Source organism: Vidua chalybeata, chromosome 18, assembly GCF_026979565.1.
Source record: "Vidua chalybeata isolate OUT-0048 chromosome 18, bVidCha1 merged haplotype, whole genome shotgun sequence".
Taxonomy (NCBI): Eukaryota; Metazoa; Chordata; class Aves; order Passeriformes; family Viduidae; genus Vidua; species Vidua chalybeata.
Window position 1 is genome coordinate 1,819,075 of NC_071547.1, and position 21,094 is coordinate 1,840,168.

Consider the following 21,094-nt stretch of genomic DNA (forward strand, 5'->3'; position numbering starts at 1 on the left):
CTCCCATGTCCATCTCATCCTGTGCACCCAAGGTGCATGTTGAACATATTTTCTACTGATTAGAGCTAAATAAGAGTTAAAAAAAAAAAAAAAAAGGTTATTAAAACAGTAAAAAAATCTCTAACCCGTGAGCAAAGCTCTTTTTTCTTCCTCTTCCTGGCTTGAAAAACACTGCTATCCTGGCCTGAAATCACATGAACTTCCCCTATAACCTCTAATCACTGCTCCCTGCCTTTATTTCCCAGCTGGGAGAGGCAAGTTCTGTTTCTGCACCCCAGGAAGCACCACTCACTTGGCTCTGAAGATGCCCCATGTGCAGCTCTGTCATCACCACCTTTTTCTGGCATGTTTGGTTCCAGAACAACCAGAAAGGAGACTGCACCACTGCTGCCAACACTGCTGCTGATACCCACATGTACTCAATCCGTGAGGACCCCAGCTGATTTTCTGCTCCCCTTCCCATAAAGGTTTTCTATTTTTCCCCAAAGATGCAGCCTCAGGAAGATGTTGTGTGGCAGAGGTTTTATACCATGTAAATGATGGATATTGTTTATGTACTGATTATGTCAAACCCAGCTGTTTACCTTTGCTAGGACTGCAATTTTTTAACAGTAATTGTAAAAATAAATTGGGGAGAGAAATAGCAGGAACTTCCTAGTTTGGTTTTTGAAACTAGAGCACTGCCAAGAGTGACCTGACCTCAGACAAGTCACATGCAGCCACTTATTTTAAATATCAACTGAGCTCATCCATGCATGGAAAACAGAGTGCTCTGTAGGGTTCTGGGCACAAATGGGTCCCCAAAGGTTCAGAATTCAGCCCAGTCACATCTTCCTCATTTATCACCACCTGCTTAAGCTGCCACAGCACCTAGATCTTCCCAGAAGCCAACCAACCACATAACACTGACCTCAAACCTGCAGAACACGGTCAAACTGCCCACAAGACAAGCACATTGACCTCTCTTCTTTCCAACAGGTTCACTCTCCTCCATCCAAAGATGCCAGTACAGACTAAATATTTTTGAAGGTACTCATTTTGCAACTGGAGCAACCATTTCCCAGCTCTGCATGCAATTCCCCTGCTTCTCCTCCTCTCCCTGGATCTCAGACAGATGCCAAGCCATGGAAGTTATTCTTTCATTCACAGCATCTGGTTCCTTGGCAGACTCCTCGGGTAATTATGTTCATAGCTTTAAAGCTGTCTCTAGCTCTGCTTCATGGGTTTGCTGCTTTTGGCTTGTAGCAGTCTCTTCTCATCTTCCCTGTCCATCACATGGGCTGAACGCTGCTCTAAAAATACAGGAATTAGACCACTTGCATCTCCCTCCAACCAGAGCACAAATAAACGATACCCCACGCTGTTCCTTAAACACAAGCACTTGTTTCACTGCATGGTGCTCCTCTGCCTCTGGAGAAACCACAAACCCTTGTGCAAATCCCTCCCAGGACCACCTGGCTCACACCTCTCTCCAGAGCTGGAGGATGTGTGGCTACAACCACAGCCATGATGGGAAAACCCACGACGTGACCTTTTCCTTTGCTTTTAGCTAAAACCCCCTCTGCTCTCTGTGCAACTGCAGAGTTCTCACCGTGAGGAACAGAGGGACAGACATGCACTGAGTGCCAGACAGAGGGACAGACATGCACTGAGTGCCAGACAGAGGGACACGAGCAGTGCAGCCACAGCAGTTCATTTAACTGGGCTGACTAAAGGATGCTTGTGCTGGGCAGGTCAGAGGAGCAGGGCTGCTCTCCTCCCCTGGGCAGGAGGGAAGCTGGATGCTCTCAGTCCTCATGCCCAGCACCCAAAGGCCCCATCTGAAGCAGACAGACTGAAAATGCTGCTCCCTCAGCACAAGGGGTGCAGCGGGGCTGGGCTCCCTCCCTGCTTTGGCACAAACCTCCCGTGTACCCTCTGTGCTGCAGAGGTGCCAGAGCCCCACCACAGGGCTCATGGAAAGAAATCACCTTGGGCAGAGAGGGAGCCTGGGCACAGTTATGCTTGTTGAAGGAATAAGCCCATAAAGAGAGAAGTACAACAGATTTAAGCATTTAAATGCATTTCCATCACTGTTTGTGATGATTCCCAGACAGCAGCCTTCATTAAGCTGGAGCTGAAGCTGAGAACACCAATTAGCAGGATTTAAAAACAAAAAGAGGCACTGCTGCAGTTATCCCCAAATAAAGAGTACAGGCCCAGCCTAATCTTTTATGCCTGGCTTTGCTGGAAACGACGGGAGATTAAAGCTCCAGGAAGGTGCAGTGCACAGTCCTTGGGATGGGCAGCCAGCTCAGGCACTCAGCACCATTTGGCTGTGGGAGGGGAAGATGTAAAATTTGGCAGCTCATCCTCACATCCACTGCCATGAAAGCAGGGAAAGAAAGGAAAAGAGAAATCCTGGCAAAGCACTGGTGGACACCTCTGTCTGTTCATGAAGGCCCAGGCAGCTGGAGGAGGAGCACACTGAGAACTGCCCAGCAGGTCCCAGCAGTCACTCTCACACACTTTAGGAGATGTTTGAGCTACTTTTAAATCACTTGGCAAATTAAAGTTACACTTTTTTCCCATTCATTCTGTATTCTGTCAAATTCTTTAATGTTATGATGTGCAAACATTTCTACCAGTGGACCTTGACAGCAAGAGCCTGCTTCATCCCCACTGCTCAACCCCCACCATGGGAACTGCTTTCCAAAATAGTCAAATTCCTTGTGCAGTTTTCCTTCCCCCAGACTCAATCTGCAAAGCCTGCACATCAACTTTGTCCAGTTTAGCCTCAGACTGGCAGCAAAGACACCCAGCAGTGCAAAACACAAACCAACAGCAAAGATCAAATCATCTATTTAAAGGGTGAGTGTTACGGATTTTCATTTTTTCTGTAAGAGCCATGAGCATTTATTTTTGAGCACAGAGATCTTAACCATTCATTTATCCTGAGAATAAAAGTGGGAGAAGGGGAAATGATTGCTTTTTCATTATTTGTCGCACTGCCAGTACTGAATCAAAGTCAGAGAACTGCCAAAAGATCTCTTTTGATCCAAATAACTATCATCCTCATAAACCTTTCTACAGGGAGAAAACCTAAAACCCCAGTCCAATCTTTGCACCATGATTCTAAAGGTAAATATATAAACAACAACAAAAAGCCAAAGAAAAATGCAAATAACAAAAAAAAAAAAAAAAAAAAAAAAAAAAAAAAAAAAAAAAACTCCTCTTCCTCTAAGTTTTTGCCATTCAAGCCAGGCACAAAAGCTTTTTAAAAGATGCTGTGGGGCGAATCCAGAACTGGACCAGAAAAAGCCAAGCTTAAAGATTCCCATCATCAGCCCAACACTGTAACACCACTCACAGAGACTTAGAGAGATCAAAAAAGACCAAAAAAAATTACATATATATATATATATAGAAAGATTTTACATCAGGAACCAATTTACTTTTGCTGCTCCACGGAGCAATCATGCCTCAGGACCCAGAGCTAAATGGCTGGAGCTCACATAACTGGAAGAGCAAAGAAAAGCAGCAGAGAACTTTAATGGCTTATGAAATTCAATTGAAATTGATGGTTGGAAAAGTGAAACATTTAACACCCCACCAACTTAACATCAGTGCACGGACACACAGACAGGTAGGTGAACCAGAAAAGGTGGGAACTCATTTTCCACTCAGCCACAGTGCCCTAGGGAAGGAGATGGCACCCTCATCCAGGAACTGTAACAGTATGTAAATATTTTAACTCCCCCAGACCTTTTTCCACTGGAAGCTTTAATAGAAAACCCATCTTTTGTGAAAATGGCAACACATTATTATGACCCGCACCATTCATGAATCTGAAATATTAGAGGCTGCATTCTGCATTTCAACTTCAGCTGGAGCAGGAACTCAAAAACCCTCCCTGCTATTTGAGCTGACTTTGAATAAACTGTTTGCAGCTGAGGTACTTTTCCAGCACGGATCTTTTCTGTTATGAAGCCTGTCTCTGATGAACAATAGAAAAATATTGTTGACAGGGGTGTACTTTTCCATCTACTCAAAAATATCATTTTGCAGAATATTTTCACAGCTCAGCAGAAGGTGGAAAGAAAGACAATATTATGACTAGATAAGAAAGAAAGAAGACATTCGTTATAATTAGCTTATAGTAGTTTTCTTGTTGGTTTTGGCTTGCTTGAACAAGGTTCTTTACTAGTTAGAGCTCCAATCTGGCTTACAAAGCCTTCAGGCAAAACTCATAATCAAAGATTAACCTGGGTAAAAACAATCAGAATTTGGCCAGAACACTTTAGAGCAATGCTTATATCCACAAAGCACCTAGAACCACCAGTAATTTCACGTCGTGGCTTTTAGGTGCTCCCAGGTGCGTGGTCAGTCGGGTGCTTCAGGATGCACCACCCCAGCTTAGAGGCAGGAAAGGAGCAGCCCCATCCTGGCGAGGGTCACGCTGTCATTTATTGAGTGACTCGGGGCACGGGGACACTGTTGCCTTGCAGAAGGACTGAAACGTCAGGAACCAGCTCACTGGAGCTCCATGGTGCCCCTGGAGCAGGCAGGGACGTGCTCATGAGGGCACTGCTGCACCAGTTGATTCATGGGGAGGCTTGGATGTGCAAATTAATCATTACAACTTTTAACTGAGCCAATGTAAGCGTCATATGTTGCTAATTACACAATACAGGGGGGAAAAAAAATTGCAAATGAATTTAAATGCTTAACCTAATCAGGATGGCAAGTTGTGTTTTAATTACAAATTGTCGTGTCGCAGCAAAGCAGCTGCTGCATTTCAGCAGCTCTGGTTCCACAGCAAAGTCCTGCTGGGCCTCACTCGTGTGCTCAGGTCCAGCTCTGCTCCCCACAGCCCCAGCCACCCCCAAAGCCAAAGGTGGCTGCAGCCTTGGCTGGGGACAGCAGGGACATCCTTCCAGGGGCGTGCCACCCACACCTGGCATGAGGAAACACCCACCCTGAACATCTTTCTCCAGCAGTGTCTTGCAAGGAGGGCTCCATACGGACACCTTCAAGCTTGGCATGTCCAAACCTGCCCGTTTGCCACCTCTCCTTTAACCTGGATGAACGTTTCCACACGCAGAGGCAGAAATCAGTGATCTGCCTCCAACTCAGCGCTCCTCAACTCACAGAAGCAGGAATCAAGAGGCATCTTTGGAGCCTGTTTCCTCTACGCCCTCACAGTTAAGGGGAAAGGAAGAATAAAATGAGATTACAATAAATAAATAAACAAACGCTCCCGAACTTTGTAGTGCCTGGAGCAAGTTTTTGCAATGAAATTAAAATGCCTGAATCTTGTGCCTTTAATTGGAGACACTGACAGAGCCAAGGAGCTGTAGCATGGCAGTGCATCTGCACAATGCATCACCTTGGGAACACGCCAAGTGATGATGACCCTGCTCACCACCCCGCTGACCCTGCACAAAAACACCCACTTGCCAATAACTCTGCTGGTAATTAACCAGAGAGTTGCAGTGAGGACAGAAAAATCTCTGAAATGTATGGCAAAAATATGGTTATCCAAAAAAACAAAGACAGTCTATTGTTTCTTACATTATTTTTAACTTGATACAGCCTCTACTTGTCAAAAAGGGGGGGGGGTGAAGCCTCACAGCCTCTGAGAACATTAATTTGCTTTAGATTTTGCCAGTTACCCACAGTAAAGCAAAAACCTGCAGTATTTTTGGTTAGGTTTTTTTTGAACACCAGGGGGCTGATTACTGTGAAATGATCTTAGGCTTCTCCCACTAAGTGGACAGATGGATTGCTACTTTTGCAACTTCTTTTTTGCAGCCTTGAATTCAGTTGCTGGCGGGAGGCTCCGTTCCAGCTCTCCCCAGCTTCATTTCTCTCCTTGCACTTGTCATCTCACTTCCCAGCCTGAGGCTGGGCTATGGAAAAGGCTCTCTGCAAGCACAGCAATGTGCACACAACTCTTTCCCAGCCGAAGGCTGGACCCCATCTGTGTCGGTACCACTGGGGCTCTGCACCTCTCTCGTGCCCACCCTGGGGGAGAGGGAATGGCACAGGCACAGCAGAGCCCCACTCCTGGATCTCCATGCCGAGGAAGCTGGTGGTGCTGAAGCTATGGAGACAAATATCACCAGTGCTAGACAGACCAAAAATGAGGTCTCTCAGCATTCCAGCAAACAATCTGCAATGTAGAGGGTTCTGCAAGGTGAGAAAGAAGCAAAAAGCACTGCTAGGCAAAAGTCATCTCCTTAACTTTTTTTTTTTTAAAAAAAAGACAAATTTTACCCAAGTGCAGACTGAAACGCTGCCAGGCTCCATCCCTGCTCCCCTGACAAGCACGGAGAGCCCGTTCAGAGCGACTCAGGGATGCTGGGGGCAGTGTGGGTCCCCGGCCAGCAGCCTTTGCGTTCACAACCCGCCACTCCCACGGGCAGCAGCACACAGCTGGCCGGGAGAGGAGCTCAGAAGAGACCCCTCAGCATGCAGGGATGGGAACTGCTCGTTCAGCAGGTGCTTTTTAGGGACGATCCCCCGAGGGGACACTGCCCAACCTCCTGGGCATCACCCCACTGCAGCCCAGGGACCGCAGCCCCTTTAAGATGAGGACAAGGGAGAGAAGGAGGAAACACTCAGTTTGATCCGAGGAAGTGAAAAACCTCGGGAAAAGCAAACTGCCAGCCCCAGGAATGACTAAGCACAGAGCCAGGCAACGCAGAGCTGGCTAAGGCAGCCACACAGCACACACTCCCAGATCAGTGCCAGTTCTGAAGGTATGCTCTATGGGAAAACCATTTCTGGGGAGAGAAAAAGAAAAGCCAAACCGAAAAACAAGGACTCCATTCTTTAGCAAGCCACATGAACTGCCTGAGCGTGTTTATAAGCATTCCTATCCGCCTGTACCTCCAGCTGATGCACAAAAGCAATATATGGGTCAATAATGGTTTATCTAAAGATGTGTGTCAGCCCATCTCTCCTCACTCTCTGACAAACCTTTTACAAGAGCCACTTACTTTAACCCTGAATTATCTGCCTCTGCTCATCTTCAGGGAGAATCAGCACAGCAGAGAAAGAAGCAGGCAATTCCCTGTGATCTGAAAGCTCACTTTCTAAATCAAATCAATTTTTCTAACGTAATTTGCCTCATCTAAATCACTGACCCATGCATTTTCTCACCATCCTTTGACAAGGGCTGCACCAATTGAAGCAAAGCTAAAACACTTCAACCAGACCAATTCATAGAAGTCTTTAGAGGAATTCTTTCATCACTGTAATTAATTCTTTAAGTACCACAGTGGGATGCTCTGAATTCAAACCCAGTCCAAGGAGCAATGATTATACTAATGGGAGAAGCTGTGCAGTAAATAAATGCAAGTGCCCTGCTGAAAGAGATCATTTTCAATAGGAGACTGCCATTGAGGGAGAGAACTGTGTTTTGGAGATAACTCAGATGATGAAGTCCCACAGACTGCAGTCTGCTACAACAACTCCCAGACACCTGAGGGATGAGTGTTTTGACAGACGTGTGTTAGAGCTGAGGTGGCTCCAGCTCTCAGCCCTCTGGGGAGGGCACAGAGGGCCTCGGGCAGTTTGGGAAACCATCTGAGAGTTTGCTGGTTGGTGCAGGAACCAAAGCTATGACTGCCCTTTGGCTGTCCCCATGAGGTTAAATGCAATAAAGCCTTCTTACACATTTCATGTGCTGGGCTGCACTATGCTCAGAGAAAGGGAGGGAGATGCTTTAACTCTGGATGAGCAGGACACTTCAAGAAGGCACAGCTGAAGCTGTACCCAGGAGCTGATACTTGTCCCCCAGGGCTTACAGCAGACTCCAATAATCTCATTATGACACTCTAGTAAGTGAAATAAGGTGCACAAGATGGACATTTGGGGTTTAAAAGAGCATGTCTGAAGGACAGCTCCTCAGTGCAGTCCCTGAAAATACCCCAATCCCCCTGGCCTGTGCAGCTTCATCCCACCAAGGTGATGAGATGGGCACCACCATCTGGGCTCTCCTCTGTAGGGCTGTCTTTGATTTTACCAGTAAAGAACAACAATTCCATCCCTTCATTTCTCCTTATGACTTCCCATAAAAATGGTAATGGGCTGGTGCAAATCAAGCACAGCAAAACCATCAGCTGCTATCAAAAAGTGACCCCAGGGCCCAGCTTCACCCAACACCTCTGCTCTCCCTGCCAGCAGGGCTTAGACTTTGGGCTGCTGCCCCAGGGCACCTCCTGGGGATGATGCAGAGGACAGATAATGGCTTCGATGGTATCCACTTTTTTCTCTGAAGCCCTTTGATATCTACAGGTGAAAGAATGATAAATGATTAATATTTGAAAAGAAAAAAATGTCTCGACTGCAATAAAGTTCACGCTATCTTCTGTTTAGCTCTTGCTTGTTTCTCCTCTTTAATGGAGTAAAGCCATCTTTGCACCAATATTCATGCTAATAACTTTCAGTGGGCTACTCCTAAGCAAAAGACCTGAAATGAGTGACTGTGCTGCATTAAAAAAGTGGAAGAAACCTTTGTATATTCATTCTCATAGCTGTCAGAGATGAGGATTTAATAATGTTAGTATCTAAGCTACTCCATTATTTCCAAACACCTTGGAGCAGAATGCCTTAGTGGGAGATGAATTAGATAGTGTGACTGTAACTGCCTTCTGAGTGTTTTCAGAGCATAATCTATGGCTCATCACCACGTGTGTTTCAAGTCCTTGCCCTCTCTTCTCCAAATAACCTCCAGCTGTAAATGCATTAACATGCTGCATATTTAAATACCAGACCCAGCTCTTTTTTTTTTTTTTTTTTTGAGCATTTCCCACTCACTGTTTAAGCATTTGTCCCCCATTTAATAGATTTGCCTGGCTTTGGCTTTGGATGGGTGGTAGGGACAGAGAGTTGGGAACTCAGGTCATCCAATAAATGATGGAATGAAGCAAAGAAGGAAAAGTGTAGGCGGAACACAGGAGAGGTCTGATGGGCTGCAGAGCTCTGCCAAGGGAAGCAGCAGAAGTCCTGCATGGCTGAAAACCAGCCATGCTCAGGAACAGGCTGTACCCAACCTCCAGAGATGGGAAAGGCAGTTTTTTTGCCAGCTTTTCCAGCTCTAATTCCCATGATTTGGAGAGGCTGAGGCACACTGGCCTTGGAGCTTGCCCTGAGAGAGCTCTGCTGCTTCCAGAAAGCTCTTAGCATCCTCTCCGGGTGCCTCTGTTGCAACCTTTTAAAAGCCTGCTTCACTGTGTGTGCGTGTTGCGTCCTCTCTGCACCCACTGAAAGACAAATCAGACCTTGTGTCATTAGTCCCTGCTACCCCCAGCTCTCTGAGTGCCCTTGAGAAGCCCCAGTGACATTTCAGACTGCAGTGGCCCCACAGAGGCAGGGACAGAGGCACTGGGGGCAGGTGGCTGTTGTCTTTCACCAGACCGGGTGCTCACACTGACCAGGGACTTGCCCCACGCAGACATCCAGACCAGCTCCTTCCAAAACTCAGCTTGGATTTTTTTTTTCCCTTTTTCAACCAGAAATCTGAGTACCAAGACCAGTCAGCAGCTATCAACTCTTTGCTGAGCTTCTAATTACTGCTTATTGCATAGAAACCTGCTCCATCTGCTCAAGGGCTCCCTTTCAGGGCACAGGGGCTCTGTCTTATTTTTTGGTGTGAGTTTCATCCTTTTTTGAAGCTGCAGCATCCATTAGACAGCCCTCTTTCCCCATTGTGGCGAGAGTCTTGCTGCTAAGCAAAAGCTGTGGCTAATTGACAACAACACAACAACTCCTAAACTGAGATATAAAGTAGCTGTGTCTGTCACTCATGCAAACAGCAACGGCAGCTCAGCTGCTAAATAATGGAAAATGGTTCGTTTTCCTGACTCAGGGAAGATCCTTTATTAAAGAAATGAACATCTCCAGTGCTACAGAGCCATGCCCTGATCATTCCTGCACCTTAAAAATCTAACATTGGCCATAAAATTCCTAAGTAACATAAACCCTGCTCCTTTCACTACTCTCCCAATCAGAAAAACTGGGTTTAAATCACCTGCTGGCAGGTTTATTACAGGGCCCACAAGCAGATAAGGTCCCGTGCACCAGCCCTCTGCACTTAACGGGAAATAAATCTCTGCTTTGCCATCTGTTTTTGAAATGTTTCCATACAAGCTAAACAAAAAAACCCAGAGATACGTGCACCTCTCAATCCTTCTGAAGGATTTTATTTCTGGGGTAACGAGGATGACATTTCTCCCCTCTCCAGCAGAAATGCTTTTCCTCCTCAGGCTGATTCCCCCCAGGGCTCCCTCAGCCCACAGCTAAACTCTCCCAACGTTGTGTGTGTGCATAAACAGGCTCAGCGCAGCTGCTTGGCCAGAGGCACCACCTCCCACACATCCCACGGGCTGCTACCAGTGCAAAGACCATTTCTGGAGCCTGCCGAGCCCCTTGGCTTGGCCAGAATGAGGATTTCGATCCCTGCTTCTCCATTTAGCCCCAGCTGGAATTGCATCAGTGGATGCATCCCGTCATTTCTTTCCATCACCAATGCCAAGCTGGAGCTGCCCAGCACGGGTGGTTTCACGCCATCCCCTGCCCATAAGCAGGCCTGTGGTCCTTGCACAGCCTTTAAGCAGATGGCAGCAGCATCCCAAGGCAGGAGGACGTGGCCACGCAACCACAGAGCGCCGGGCACCCTCTCCCCAGGATTTAGCAGCTTTGTCACTAAAAGCCCATCCATTTCCTGCCACTGCAGGTCTCCTTCCCCACTGCAGGCGAAGCGATGGGGCAGAGCAGCTCCTGAGGGCCAGCTGGTGCAGGCACGGTGAGATGAGCAGAGCTGGTTTACATGCAGTTTCCAATTAGTTTACTCAGCAGACGGCAGCCTCGCGGGAACTCCTCTGTTCCTGGCTATCCCTCACCCCTCAGGGCACCCCTTTGCTTGCTCTCCGACTGCCACCATCACCAAAAAAATATCAGGAAAAAAAAAAAACAGAGTTAAAATCAAACGCTACACTTAATTTTCTCTCCTTGCCTGAAGTTGCAAGAGACAAGATAGGACATAATCACCACTTTTAAAATCATCTCCTGTGACAGGCAAATTGATCAAGTGGAGAGGCTGGGCTGCTTTTGAACTTGAACAAACTGATTTTCCATGAAAGATGGTGTTTACATTGCCTCTCAATAGTCTGATGAAATATGCATTCCTCCTGCCATTTCACCACCAAAATTTGGGAGGAAAGAGTGTTTTTGGGGGAGGAAAAAAGAAGGAAAAAAGAGAAAAGGAAAAAAAGTGTGCTTGAATCTGGAGCACATCATAAATTCATGAAGCTTTCTGAATGCTGTCAGAAACAAACATTTACGTAAACAAAGAACAGCTCAAAGCGTGTTGCAAGAGAAGTTTTGGGGAGCGTGGAAAAAACACTAATATTTACCTTGGACATGAGACTAAAGCCGATTTGTGTGCTGCCCAAAGAGCAAAGTCCTTCCACGAGGAGCTCACCCACCACACACACGCCAGCAGCCCTGGCTTCACTTCCCATCGCAGCGCTCTGCGTCACGGAGGGCAGTGGGAATACCCAGGGAAAGGCAGACACCGAGCAATCCCCATCCCCTCCCCGTAAGTTGTCTCCAGGGACCTCTTTGCTTGTCATTTCTGCCTGCCCATCCTCACGTGGGAACTGCTTCCTCTGAAATGCCAGCTGGGAACTCCCCACAGCCCGAAATCGAAGCATCTTCCACGACATCTAGAGCACCACATGGTAACTCACACTCCACAGCCTCCGTGGCACTTAATGCGAGAGGATCTGACAGTTGGGAAAGCACCACGTGCCAGCACATCAGTGAGCCACTGACAGGGCTGAGAGCTAGAGCTACGCCAACAAACCAAGTCACTGCTTGTCATTAACTAACATCAGCTATATTTAGGCAAGGAGGGAATGGGGAATCAAGATCAGGGGATTAAATTTGTTGAGCTGACAGTATTTATTTTTGGTGGGGTGGCTTCTCTTTCACCGGGAGGTTTATTAAGGCCAGAAGACCTTGGTTTTGCTTGCTTCACGCAGGACACAGGTGGCTGCCACCTCCCCTTTGCTCCTCTGAGACAGGAAAGGTCTGCAGCCACCTCCACGAGACACAGGGCTTCGTGAAGCCACCTCTCCATCACAGCGCAGCCCGTGCTTTGTACCAGCATCAGCCACCAAGGTCAGGACAAGCAGCACGAGTTGCCATAACCCAGCATCACGAGTAATGACACCCCTTCCTCCACCTTTCAGCAAAGGGACGCAGCCAGCACGGGCCCCCTGAGCAGCCTGGCTGCCAAACACATTTCTGAGGAGCCATGGAGAAGGGCAGGATGGCCCCGACTCAGCGTGGGGTGAGCAGGGTGGAATCTCCATCCCACTGGCACCACTGGGAAAACCCTGCACAGCCTAAAGCCCTGTGTAACCCAAATCCCTGTGCACCTCCGTGGAGCACAGACTCTTCTCTCCAGGCACTTTGAAACAAGGGAGTCCTTGCCCAGGGACTGTGCCTTCCAAACTGCTGCCTGGGCTCAAAGAGCAACCAAATCCATGATGGCAAACCCAACACAGCAATTAAATAAATGGAGCAGTCTCTGGCTCAGGAATGCATCCTTCGTCCAAAAAATCCTTCCCGAGACACAAACCCTGTCCCAGTCTTGGCAACCCTCTGCTCTGACCTCCTGCAGCTGCTCCTGGGCTCGCTCATACCTTCCTCACCACACTGAGCTGCTTTAAACACAGATAATGGGGCTGGGAGTGACCATCATTCCCAGCAACAAAATACAGCAAATTAATTGCATTTAATTGATTTTTATATTTTAATGTAACTATTTTGGTATTCAAACCACAAAAGACTCTATTGATCAGCCAGAGTCAGTGAACAGAGTTCTGTGTCCAAGCCACACATATTGAAGAAAATAATCAAAACCCAAAACCAGCGAAGACTTCCCCATTTCAAATACACAAAGGAGGCTGCAGCACCAGTGACAGGAGATTTTGAATTGAAAAATGCTGTGCAGGGTAAGTCACAGAGTTGCCTCCTGCATTCCCAGAGAGCCCAATACCGATCGCAGCAGCAATGCATAAATCCAGAGTAGCTCCACTGACTTCAGAGCAGCTGGTCTAGATTTATGCTGATGGGAAGTAAAATCAGGGTATCTAAAATATTCTGCTGTAATGGATGCTGGAGCAAAAGGCACTATAATAATTTCAGACTTCTCCCCCCAGCCCACTATCCCCCACTTCACATCAGTTTGAACAGTCATTGCATAAAACGTTGAGATCTGCACTAATCTGGGGGAAATAACCTACATTTCAACAGTTTGTACGATCATGATTTGCAAATCTATTGTACAGTAGACAATACAGGTCTTTCATTTCTGTTCCTAAAGAGCCTCTGAACAAAAAGTGTCTCCATATTAGGTAGAGTGATACAGGGACACATAATAAAATAAGCATAATGCCTCTCCACCCACGCCCCCCTGGAGCCAGAGTCTAAAAGCGGTCGCGGGTCCTTCCTCACGCACAGCTGACAGCAGCCCAGGCGCGTCCCGCAGGGGCTGGAGCAGCGTGTCCAGTGAGCTCCGCACGCCCCGTTCCTGCGCTGCCCTGCCCCGCCGCCAGCCCCGCGTTCCCGCACCCGCTCCGGGCCGCAAGGCAGCGGAGCGAGCCGGTGACACAGCAGCAGGCAGGAAAACAAAATATTCAGGCAACTCATCCAAGCTCGCTCGCAGGATACCTATCCATATAACCTCGGAGACAGCTCCGCTGCCGCCAGCGAGGAAGGCGGCCAAAACCCTGCCTAGATGCCAGCAACAAACGGGGGCCTGCTGCCAGCGAGAGACATCCTCGAGCCCAGCGTGAGCGGCCCTCGGCTGCCAAACACACACGCACACCCTCTGCTCGCAGCCGTGCGCGCCAGCAGCCGGGCCGCCGGAGAGCCGGGGCAGGAGAGTGATCTCTTAATTGGACCTTCACAAAGCTATTTAGGGGACCCGCCTGACAGGCGAACAAATGCCACCCGCTTTGAAGAGGCTGCAGAAACTCAGCCTGGTGCATCGCCGGTCCCCGCAACGCCGCCTGCCCAGAGCCCGGCCCCGGCAAGGGGGAAGGGAGGGAGCGAAGGCAAATAAACAGAGAAAAATGGCAAGAGCCCAAGGCGAGCGCCTCTATGAGCTGGGAGCTTTGCGGAGATGGCAGCACCGCGGCATGACTCATGCAGGTGTCTCTCCCGTCTGCAAGAACCCTAACCGAGATGCGGTTCGTTAACCCCTGTGATCCAGAGGAGAAAACCGACTGGGATTACAGCGAGCCGCAGGAAGATCGGCACAGCCCCGGAGGGAGGCGTTCCCGGGCTCTGCCGCCGCTCGCCTCTCCCTGAAGAGCTCTCCCCTGACCCCGAAGCCCCTGTGCACGCTCAGACATTGCTGCGGTCCGCGCCGGGGGTGGGACAGGGCAGGGGCAGCGCTCCGCTACGGAAGCAGGAGGATGCTAAGGCCGGGGGAGGAGAGAGGCGCAGGCGGGGAACGCGCTCGTTATTCACAGCTCGAGCTGGGAGCGCACTGCGAGTTCCTGACGCGCACACTGAGCAGGGAGGGCTCAGAGCAGCGGAGAGGGATGGATGGATGGATGGATTCTTCGGTAGGTTTGAAGCCACAAACTGTTTCAAAGTGGGTTTCCATATGTTTAAGCACTCAGAGCGCTGGAAGAATTACACCCACAGCCCAATCTCACCATGGCAGCTACCCACACAGGAGGAGACGGGAGGGGGGAATAGCAGGGAAAAAATTAGCATTAATATGTCAAAGCAATAAATAAAAAAGATTAAAAAAAAAAAAAAAAACAAAAAAAAAAAAAAAAAAAAAAAAAAAAAAAAAAAAAACGGAAGCCTGCTCCTTTGCTGAGCCTAACTCCCTCCTCGATAAAAGAAGAGCTGCACGGCGCACAGGGCATCGCAGCGACCACACAAAGCCACCATTCCACGGGGCAGTGCTGACCCGCAGGCAGCCCGTGCCCTCCGTCCTGTGCTCGGTGCCCCAGTCCCCACAAGCTGCGCCCCATTTTCCATGCCCTGCGCCCCAAACTCTGCACCCCGGTCCCCGTGTCCTGCTCAGGAGGATTTCCAAGCGCCGCCGTGGCTGCACACAGCCCCCAGCCAAGGAGGGGGATGGAGGGCAGGGGCAAGCAGTGCTTTTTGGGGCAAGCAGAGCAAGGAGCCCCTGCTGTCCATCTTCTGTGTGTCCCCAAGGTTGATGCCTCCTTCCTAGCAAATCCTTCCTGCTCTTCCTGAAGGAACCTTTCCTAAAACACTTCCCCACCACAAAGCCTTCCCTGTGCCCTCCCCAAGAGCGACAGCTACTGCTATTGCCCCTCCCATGGATCGCTCCTTTTTCACCTAAAATCCTTGCATTTAGGCATATTCCTAAACCCCCCGTGAAGTTTCCCCAGCAGCCCAAGCTTCACGCTACGGCCGAACGCGAGCACCGTCCCGAGAAGCAGTAACGCAAACGAATCCCCGAGCAACTTCAGCACCGATGCACCTTAATTAATTCGCTTTTAACAACCCCTGTTTATTAGGAACAGCATCGACGAGGGAGCTCAAGGGAGCACGCAACGTCCCCAGAGTGAAGTCCTGCTAAAGACTTTCCCAGGGGCAGCGCTCTGGCAGCCTGGGGTGAGCCCTTCCCCAGCAAACACCCGCGCCTGGGACCCGAAACGCTGCTCCCAAGTCCAGCTGGGGGGAAATAAAAAAAAAAAGAAAGAAAGAAAAAGAAAATAACAGAAGAAGAGCATCTCCCAGCCTCACTCCCTGCCTCGCAGTTGGCCGTCATGAGGGAATCCCACCTGAGCCCAGTCAAGGGCCAGACCCCGCTCCCCGCCAGCCCACCGAAACCCGTCCTTCTCGGAAATAAGCGCAAAAAGGTTGCACAAGTATTTTGTTACCGAAGGGGTTTAGCTCCTGCACATCTTTCCCCCACCCGCGCCCATAGATAGCCAGAAAGGGCGAGGAGCATCAGGGAGGAACGGGGGTCGACTGCCCCGTGGGAAACCCCGAATCCCACCACCCTTCTCTCCTTCTCCATCCTCCAGAACTCCGGCAAGCCCAAACTTTTCCTTTTTTTTCCCCCCAGATCGGCAGCAGCGCGCTGGCAGCGGCCGAAGCAGGCGGGCAGCCTTCGCTCAGGGGGCCGGGAGCCCGCGACACGCGTGGGGACCGGGGACACCCGGGGAGGCAGCGGAGCTGGATGGGGACTTCTTGGTGCGCCCCAGAGACGGAGCTCGGAGCGCGTTCCACCCGCAGCGCTGCGCGGAGCGCCGGGGGGAGCCGGGGGAGGGAGGGCTGGGATGGGGGAAACGGCCCTAAATAAAACCGGGAGAGGGAGCAGATAGGAAATAAACACAAATAATTGAAAACAAGCGCAGAAATGAACACAAAAACCAAACCAAACCAAACAGCACCACAGTGGCGGGGTCGCGGCGGCGGGACCGGGGTGGGGGGGGTTACCTCGGCACAGGAGCAGCAGCGGCGCCAGGAGCAGCGCGGGGCCCCGGGAGAGCATCCTCTTTGTTCCATGCCCAGAAGTAGTCATGGTGCTGATTTATTTGGAGAGGGGCGGCTGAGCGGGGCGGGGGGGGGGGGGCCCGGGGGTGTCGCGCCGGAGCCCGTAACCACTCCCCCCGCTCCCCGCCCGCTCCGCTCCGCTCCGTCCGGCGGCGGGGCCGGCGCCCGCGGAGGAGGGCAGGGCAGGGGAAGGGGAAGGGGAAGGGGAAGGGGGGTCCCCGCTCCCCGCCGGCCCCGCGCTCACGGCTGCATCGCCGCCCCGGGGGCACCGGCGCCGCCCCCGCCCGCGGCAGCAGCAGCGGCAGCAGCAGCGGCGGCTCCCCCGGGGCAGCGGGCGCTGTGCCGGGCGCTGTGCCGGGCTTGCGGCGGCGCGGCCGGGCTCACCTGAGCGGGGTCGGGGCGGCCGGGCCCGCGGGTGCGTCTCAGCGCCCCTGGGCTGCGCGGTGCCCGGGCCCGCGGGGAGGGGAATGGGGGGGGGGGGGGGGGGGGGGCCGGCGAGCGGGGCAGCCCCGCGTGGCCTTGTCCCGGCCCGGTTGCCGGCGGCCCGCGGGGCTGGGGTCGGTGCCGGAGCGCTCCCGGTCCCGGTCCCGCTCCCGGTCCCGCTCCCGGTCCCGGTCCCGCTCCCGGTCCCGCTCGGTGCCGGCGCGGGGGGGTCCTGGGGGGGGGGGGGGGGGGGGGGGGGGGGCGCGCCGTCCGCAGCCGCGCAAAGAGCGCGCGCGCGCCCTGGCGGCCGCCGGCGGAACTGCGCGGGAACCGGACGGGAAAACGGAGAGAGCGCCCCGAAAACAGCGAGGGTACCCCAAAAACAGCGAGGGTACCCCAAAACAGCGAGGGTACCCTAAAATAGCGAGGGTACCCCAAAACAGCGAGGGTGCCCTAAAACAGCGAGAGCGCCCCGAAAACAGCGAGGGTACCCCAAAACAGCGAGGGTACCCCAAAACAGCGAGGGTACCCCAAAACAGCGAGGGTACCCCAAAACAGCGAGGGTACCCTAAAACAGCGAGAGCGCCCCGAAAACAGCGAGGGTACCCAAAAACAGCGAGGGTACCCCAAAACAGCGAGAGCGCCCCGAAAACAGCGAGGGTACCCAAAAACAGCGAGGGTACCCCAAAACAGCGAGGGTACCCCAAAACAGCGAGAGCGCCCCGAAAACAGCGAGAGCGCCCCAAAAACATCGAGAGCATCCCGAAAACAGCGAGGGTACCCAAAAACAGCGAGGGTACCCTAAAACAGCGAGAGCGCCCCGAAAACAGCGAGGGTACCCTAAAACAGCGAGGGTACCCTAAAACAGCGAGGGTGCCCCAAAAACAGCGAGAGTGCCCCGAAAACAGCGAGGGTACCCTAAAACAGCGAGAGCGTCCCGAAAACAGCGAGGTTACCCCAAAAACAGCGAGGGTACCCTAAAACAGCGAGGGTACCCCAAAACAGCGAGGGTACCCTAAAACAGCGAGGGTACCCAAAAACAGCGAGAGCGCCCCGAAAACAGCGAGAGCGCCCCGAAAACAGTGAGGGTACCCCGAAAACAGCGAGAGCGTCCCGAAAACAGTGAGGGAATCCCAAAAAGAGTGAGAGCATCGCAAAATGTGTGAGGGAACCCCAGAATGTGTGAGAGAACCTCAAAAACAACGAGGGCATCCCAAAAGGTGTGAGAGAACCCCAAAAAACAGCGAGGGCACCCCAAATTGTGTGAGGGCACCCCAAATTGTGTGCGGGAGCATCACAAAATGTGTGAGGGAACCCCAGAATGTGTGAGAGCCCCAAAAACAATGAGGGCACCCAAAAACTGTGAGAGCATCCCAAAATCTGCGAGGGCATCCCCAGCAGTGAGAGAGCATCCCGGGGATGGGAAAAGGGCATCCCAAACGGTGTGAGAGCATCCCAAACAGTGTCAGAGCATCCTAAACAGTGTCAGAGCATCCTAAACAGTGTCAGAGCATCCCAAACGGTGTGAGAGCATCCCAGACAGTGTCAGAGCATCCCAAACGGTGTGAGAGCATCCTAAACAGTGTCAGAGCATCCTAAACAGTGTCAGAGCATCCTAAACAGGGTGAGAGCATCCTAAACAGTGTCAGAGCATCCTAAACAGTGTCAGAGCATCCCAAACGGTGTGAGAGCATCCCGGACAGTGTCAGAGTATCCTAAACAGTGTCAGAGCATCCTAAACAGGGTGAGAGCATCCCAAACGTTGTGAGAGCATCCTAAACAGTGTCAGAGCATCACAAACGGTGTGAGAGCATCCCAGACAGTGTCGGAGTATCCCGAATAGTATGGGAGCATCCCGGGGGTGGGCAAAGGGCATCCCGCGGGATGTGGGGGCATCCTGAACAGTGTGAGAGCATCCCGGACAGTGTCAGAGCATCCCAAACGGTGTGAGAGCATCCCAAACAGTGTCAGAGCATCCTAAACAGGGTGAGAGCATCCCAAACGGTGTCAGAGCATTCTAAAGGCCGTGCAAGGGGCATTACTCTTCAAAGAGAGTGTCCAAAGGGGTGTGCAAAGGGCTCCCAGAGGTGTGAGGGTGTCCCGAGGAGTGTGAGGGTGTGCAAAGGGCTCCCAGGGTGTGGCAAGGGAGCCTCGGGAGTTGGAGGGCATCCCATGGATGTGCACAGGGCGTGCAGTGGGGGCGAGGAGCGTGCCCAGGGCAGTGCCAGCAGCACTGGCAGCGTGCCCAGGGGAGCCCCCACGCCCCCCATCCTGGGTGGCACTCTGCCAGCAGAGCCGGGCACTGCCTGTGTCCTCTCCCTTGGAATGCAAACATATCCCACTGCTGGAGCTGGAATTCCACTCCAGACCCGCTCAGCCCTAATTGCTGGGAGTTGTTGCTGTGCTCGCAGTGAAAGCAGCGAGACAGGGAAGGAAAAGGAGAGGGAACTCTAAACCCCTCCCCTGGGCTCTCCTGCAGTTTTGCAAACACGTCTCCGAGTTAGATTTTTTTTTCCCTCCCTGCATAAACAAGCTTTTCTGTACTACTTGCTGTAATCTCGTTTGCTCCATAACCACTCCTAGGAATGTCATAAAAAATTTAGCTCTAATATTTTACCGCTCCACACAAACATGAACGTGAATAAATGCTTATCTCCCACGTAGGGAAATGTACAGCTGCATGAGAGCACATGGGAATCAACCTCAGGCTGGAGGAACCAGACCCACAGAGGTGGGGAGAAAACAAAACCCAAGGGAACCCAAAGATTTGGGTTCCTCAAAGAACATAGAACTAATAAATAAGTATATAAAATGAGCAAAAGGCAGTAATGAAGAGCATCTTGCTGTCTGCCCTCAGTACCTGATCTCATAAAGTACAACTGGAACGTTCAGCTGCTCGTGGAAATCTTGTGATCCAAAATAAGGGAATCAGATGCTTTAGACATCCCATTTCTTTCTTGGGAAGTGTGGGGGGATCTTGGGTTTTCCAGCTGGAAGTACAGGGACTGCTCCTGGCCCTGGGGGGTGGTCACTGTACGCCACTAGGAAAGAAATGTGCAGAGGTGTGTGCAAGGGGCATCCAAAGCTGTGTGTGAGCTCTGCCCTGTGGCTCAGCTGCATTCCCTGGGGAGGCAGCAGGACTCAGGGGAGTTATGGGGGCACAGGGGAGTAGGAAACAATTCCCTTGTGCAGCTCAAACCCAGAACTGACCCTCAGCTGGGGCACACAGGACCCTGTCCCCCTGACCAGCCCAATACCCTGCACACAGCCAAGGGCCTCACCTTTAGGGCAGCCCTGGGAACCATTTAGACTTTATTCCATCACTGCTGCACATTTTAAAGTGGGATTTTATATCCAACATGTGAAAGAAAATCCAAAGTGAGAAATCTTGCTGACAAAGTGCTGACAGGAAAGTGATCCCACTTGCAGAGATCCAGGTGCACTGGCTGAGAGGTGCTCATCCCCCATCCCATTCATTCCATGCAGGACCAGTCTGGTTCTTCCCAAACTTGCTTCCCAAACTGGTGCTTGGGATGTTAGTAAAGCTGTAGTGGTCCATTATGTGCCTCTCAGCCTAATAAAGGTGTAAGACTTTCTCTGTCCACTACAAAATGCTTTAATGCTTTTATTGCCTTTTAATGAAAGGTAATATTCTGGTAAAAGTGAAGTGGAAACACGAATTAAGTGGTGTCTGCAGACTGTAAGAAGGTTGCTTGGCAGTGCCCTCTCTCCTTCCCACAGCTTTCCCCGTTTGTGTTGCAAGAAAGAAACCAAAACAAAACCAAATACAAGCAGCAATAAACTCCTTTGAGAGCTTTGGGCTGAACACGAGGGACAGTGTACAAACTAACAGGTAAAAGGGAAGATCTCACAGGAAAAATGCATCAGAACTGGGGATTTTCCAGGTCAGAAAGCACCTGGTGGGGTGAGCCCGTGGCAGAGCAGCTGCTCTCATGACAGGGGCTACTGGGGGTGCTGAGGTGCTTTGGGGAGCAGGGGGGGCAAACCCCTTGGAGACCCAGCTGATCACCAACTACAGGGGCAACCAGCACTGATTTGCCTCACTGAGGTTAAAAGAGGAGGCCTGAAAAAGCACCAGGGGATTATTGGGAGATACAAA

The 21,094-nt window shown here is 51.3% G+C and overlaps 1 protein-coding gene across 1 annotated transcript in view; it reads right to left on the reverse strand.

Annotated features, from left to right (window-relative positions):
* TMEM132B (transmembrane protein 132B) overlaps positions 1-16,579 on the reverse strand; it is a 227,639-nt gene extending 211,060 nt beyond the window's left edge. Inside the window, exon 1 of the mRNA XM_053959399.1 lies at positions 16,495-16,579. Within this exon, the coding sequence (XP_053815374.1) occupies positions 16,495-16,579 (85 nt within the window). The remainder of the gene's footprint in view (positions 1-16,494) is intronic.
* Between the last annotated feature and the right edge of the window lie 4,515 nt (positions 16,580-21,094).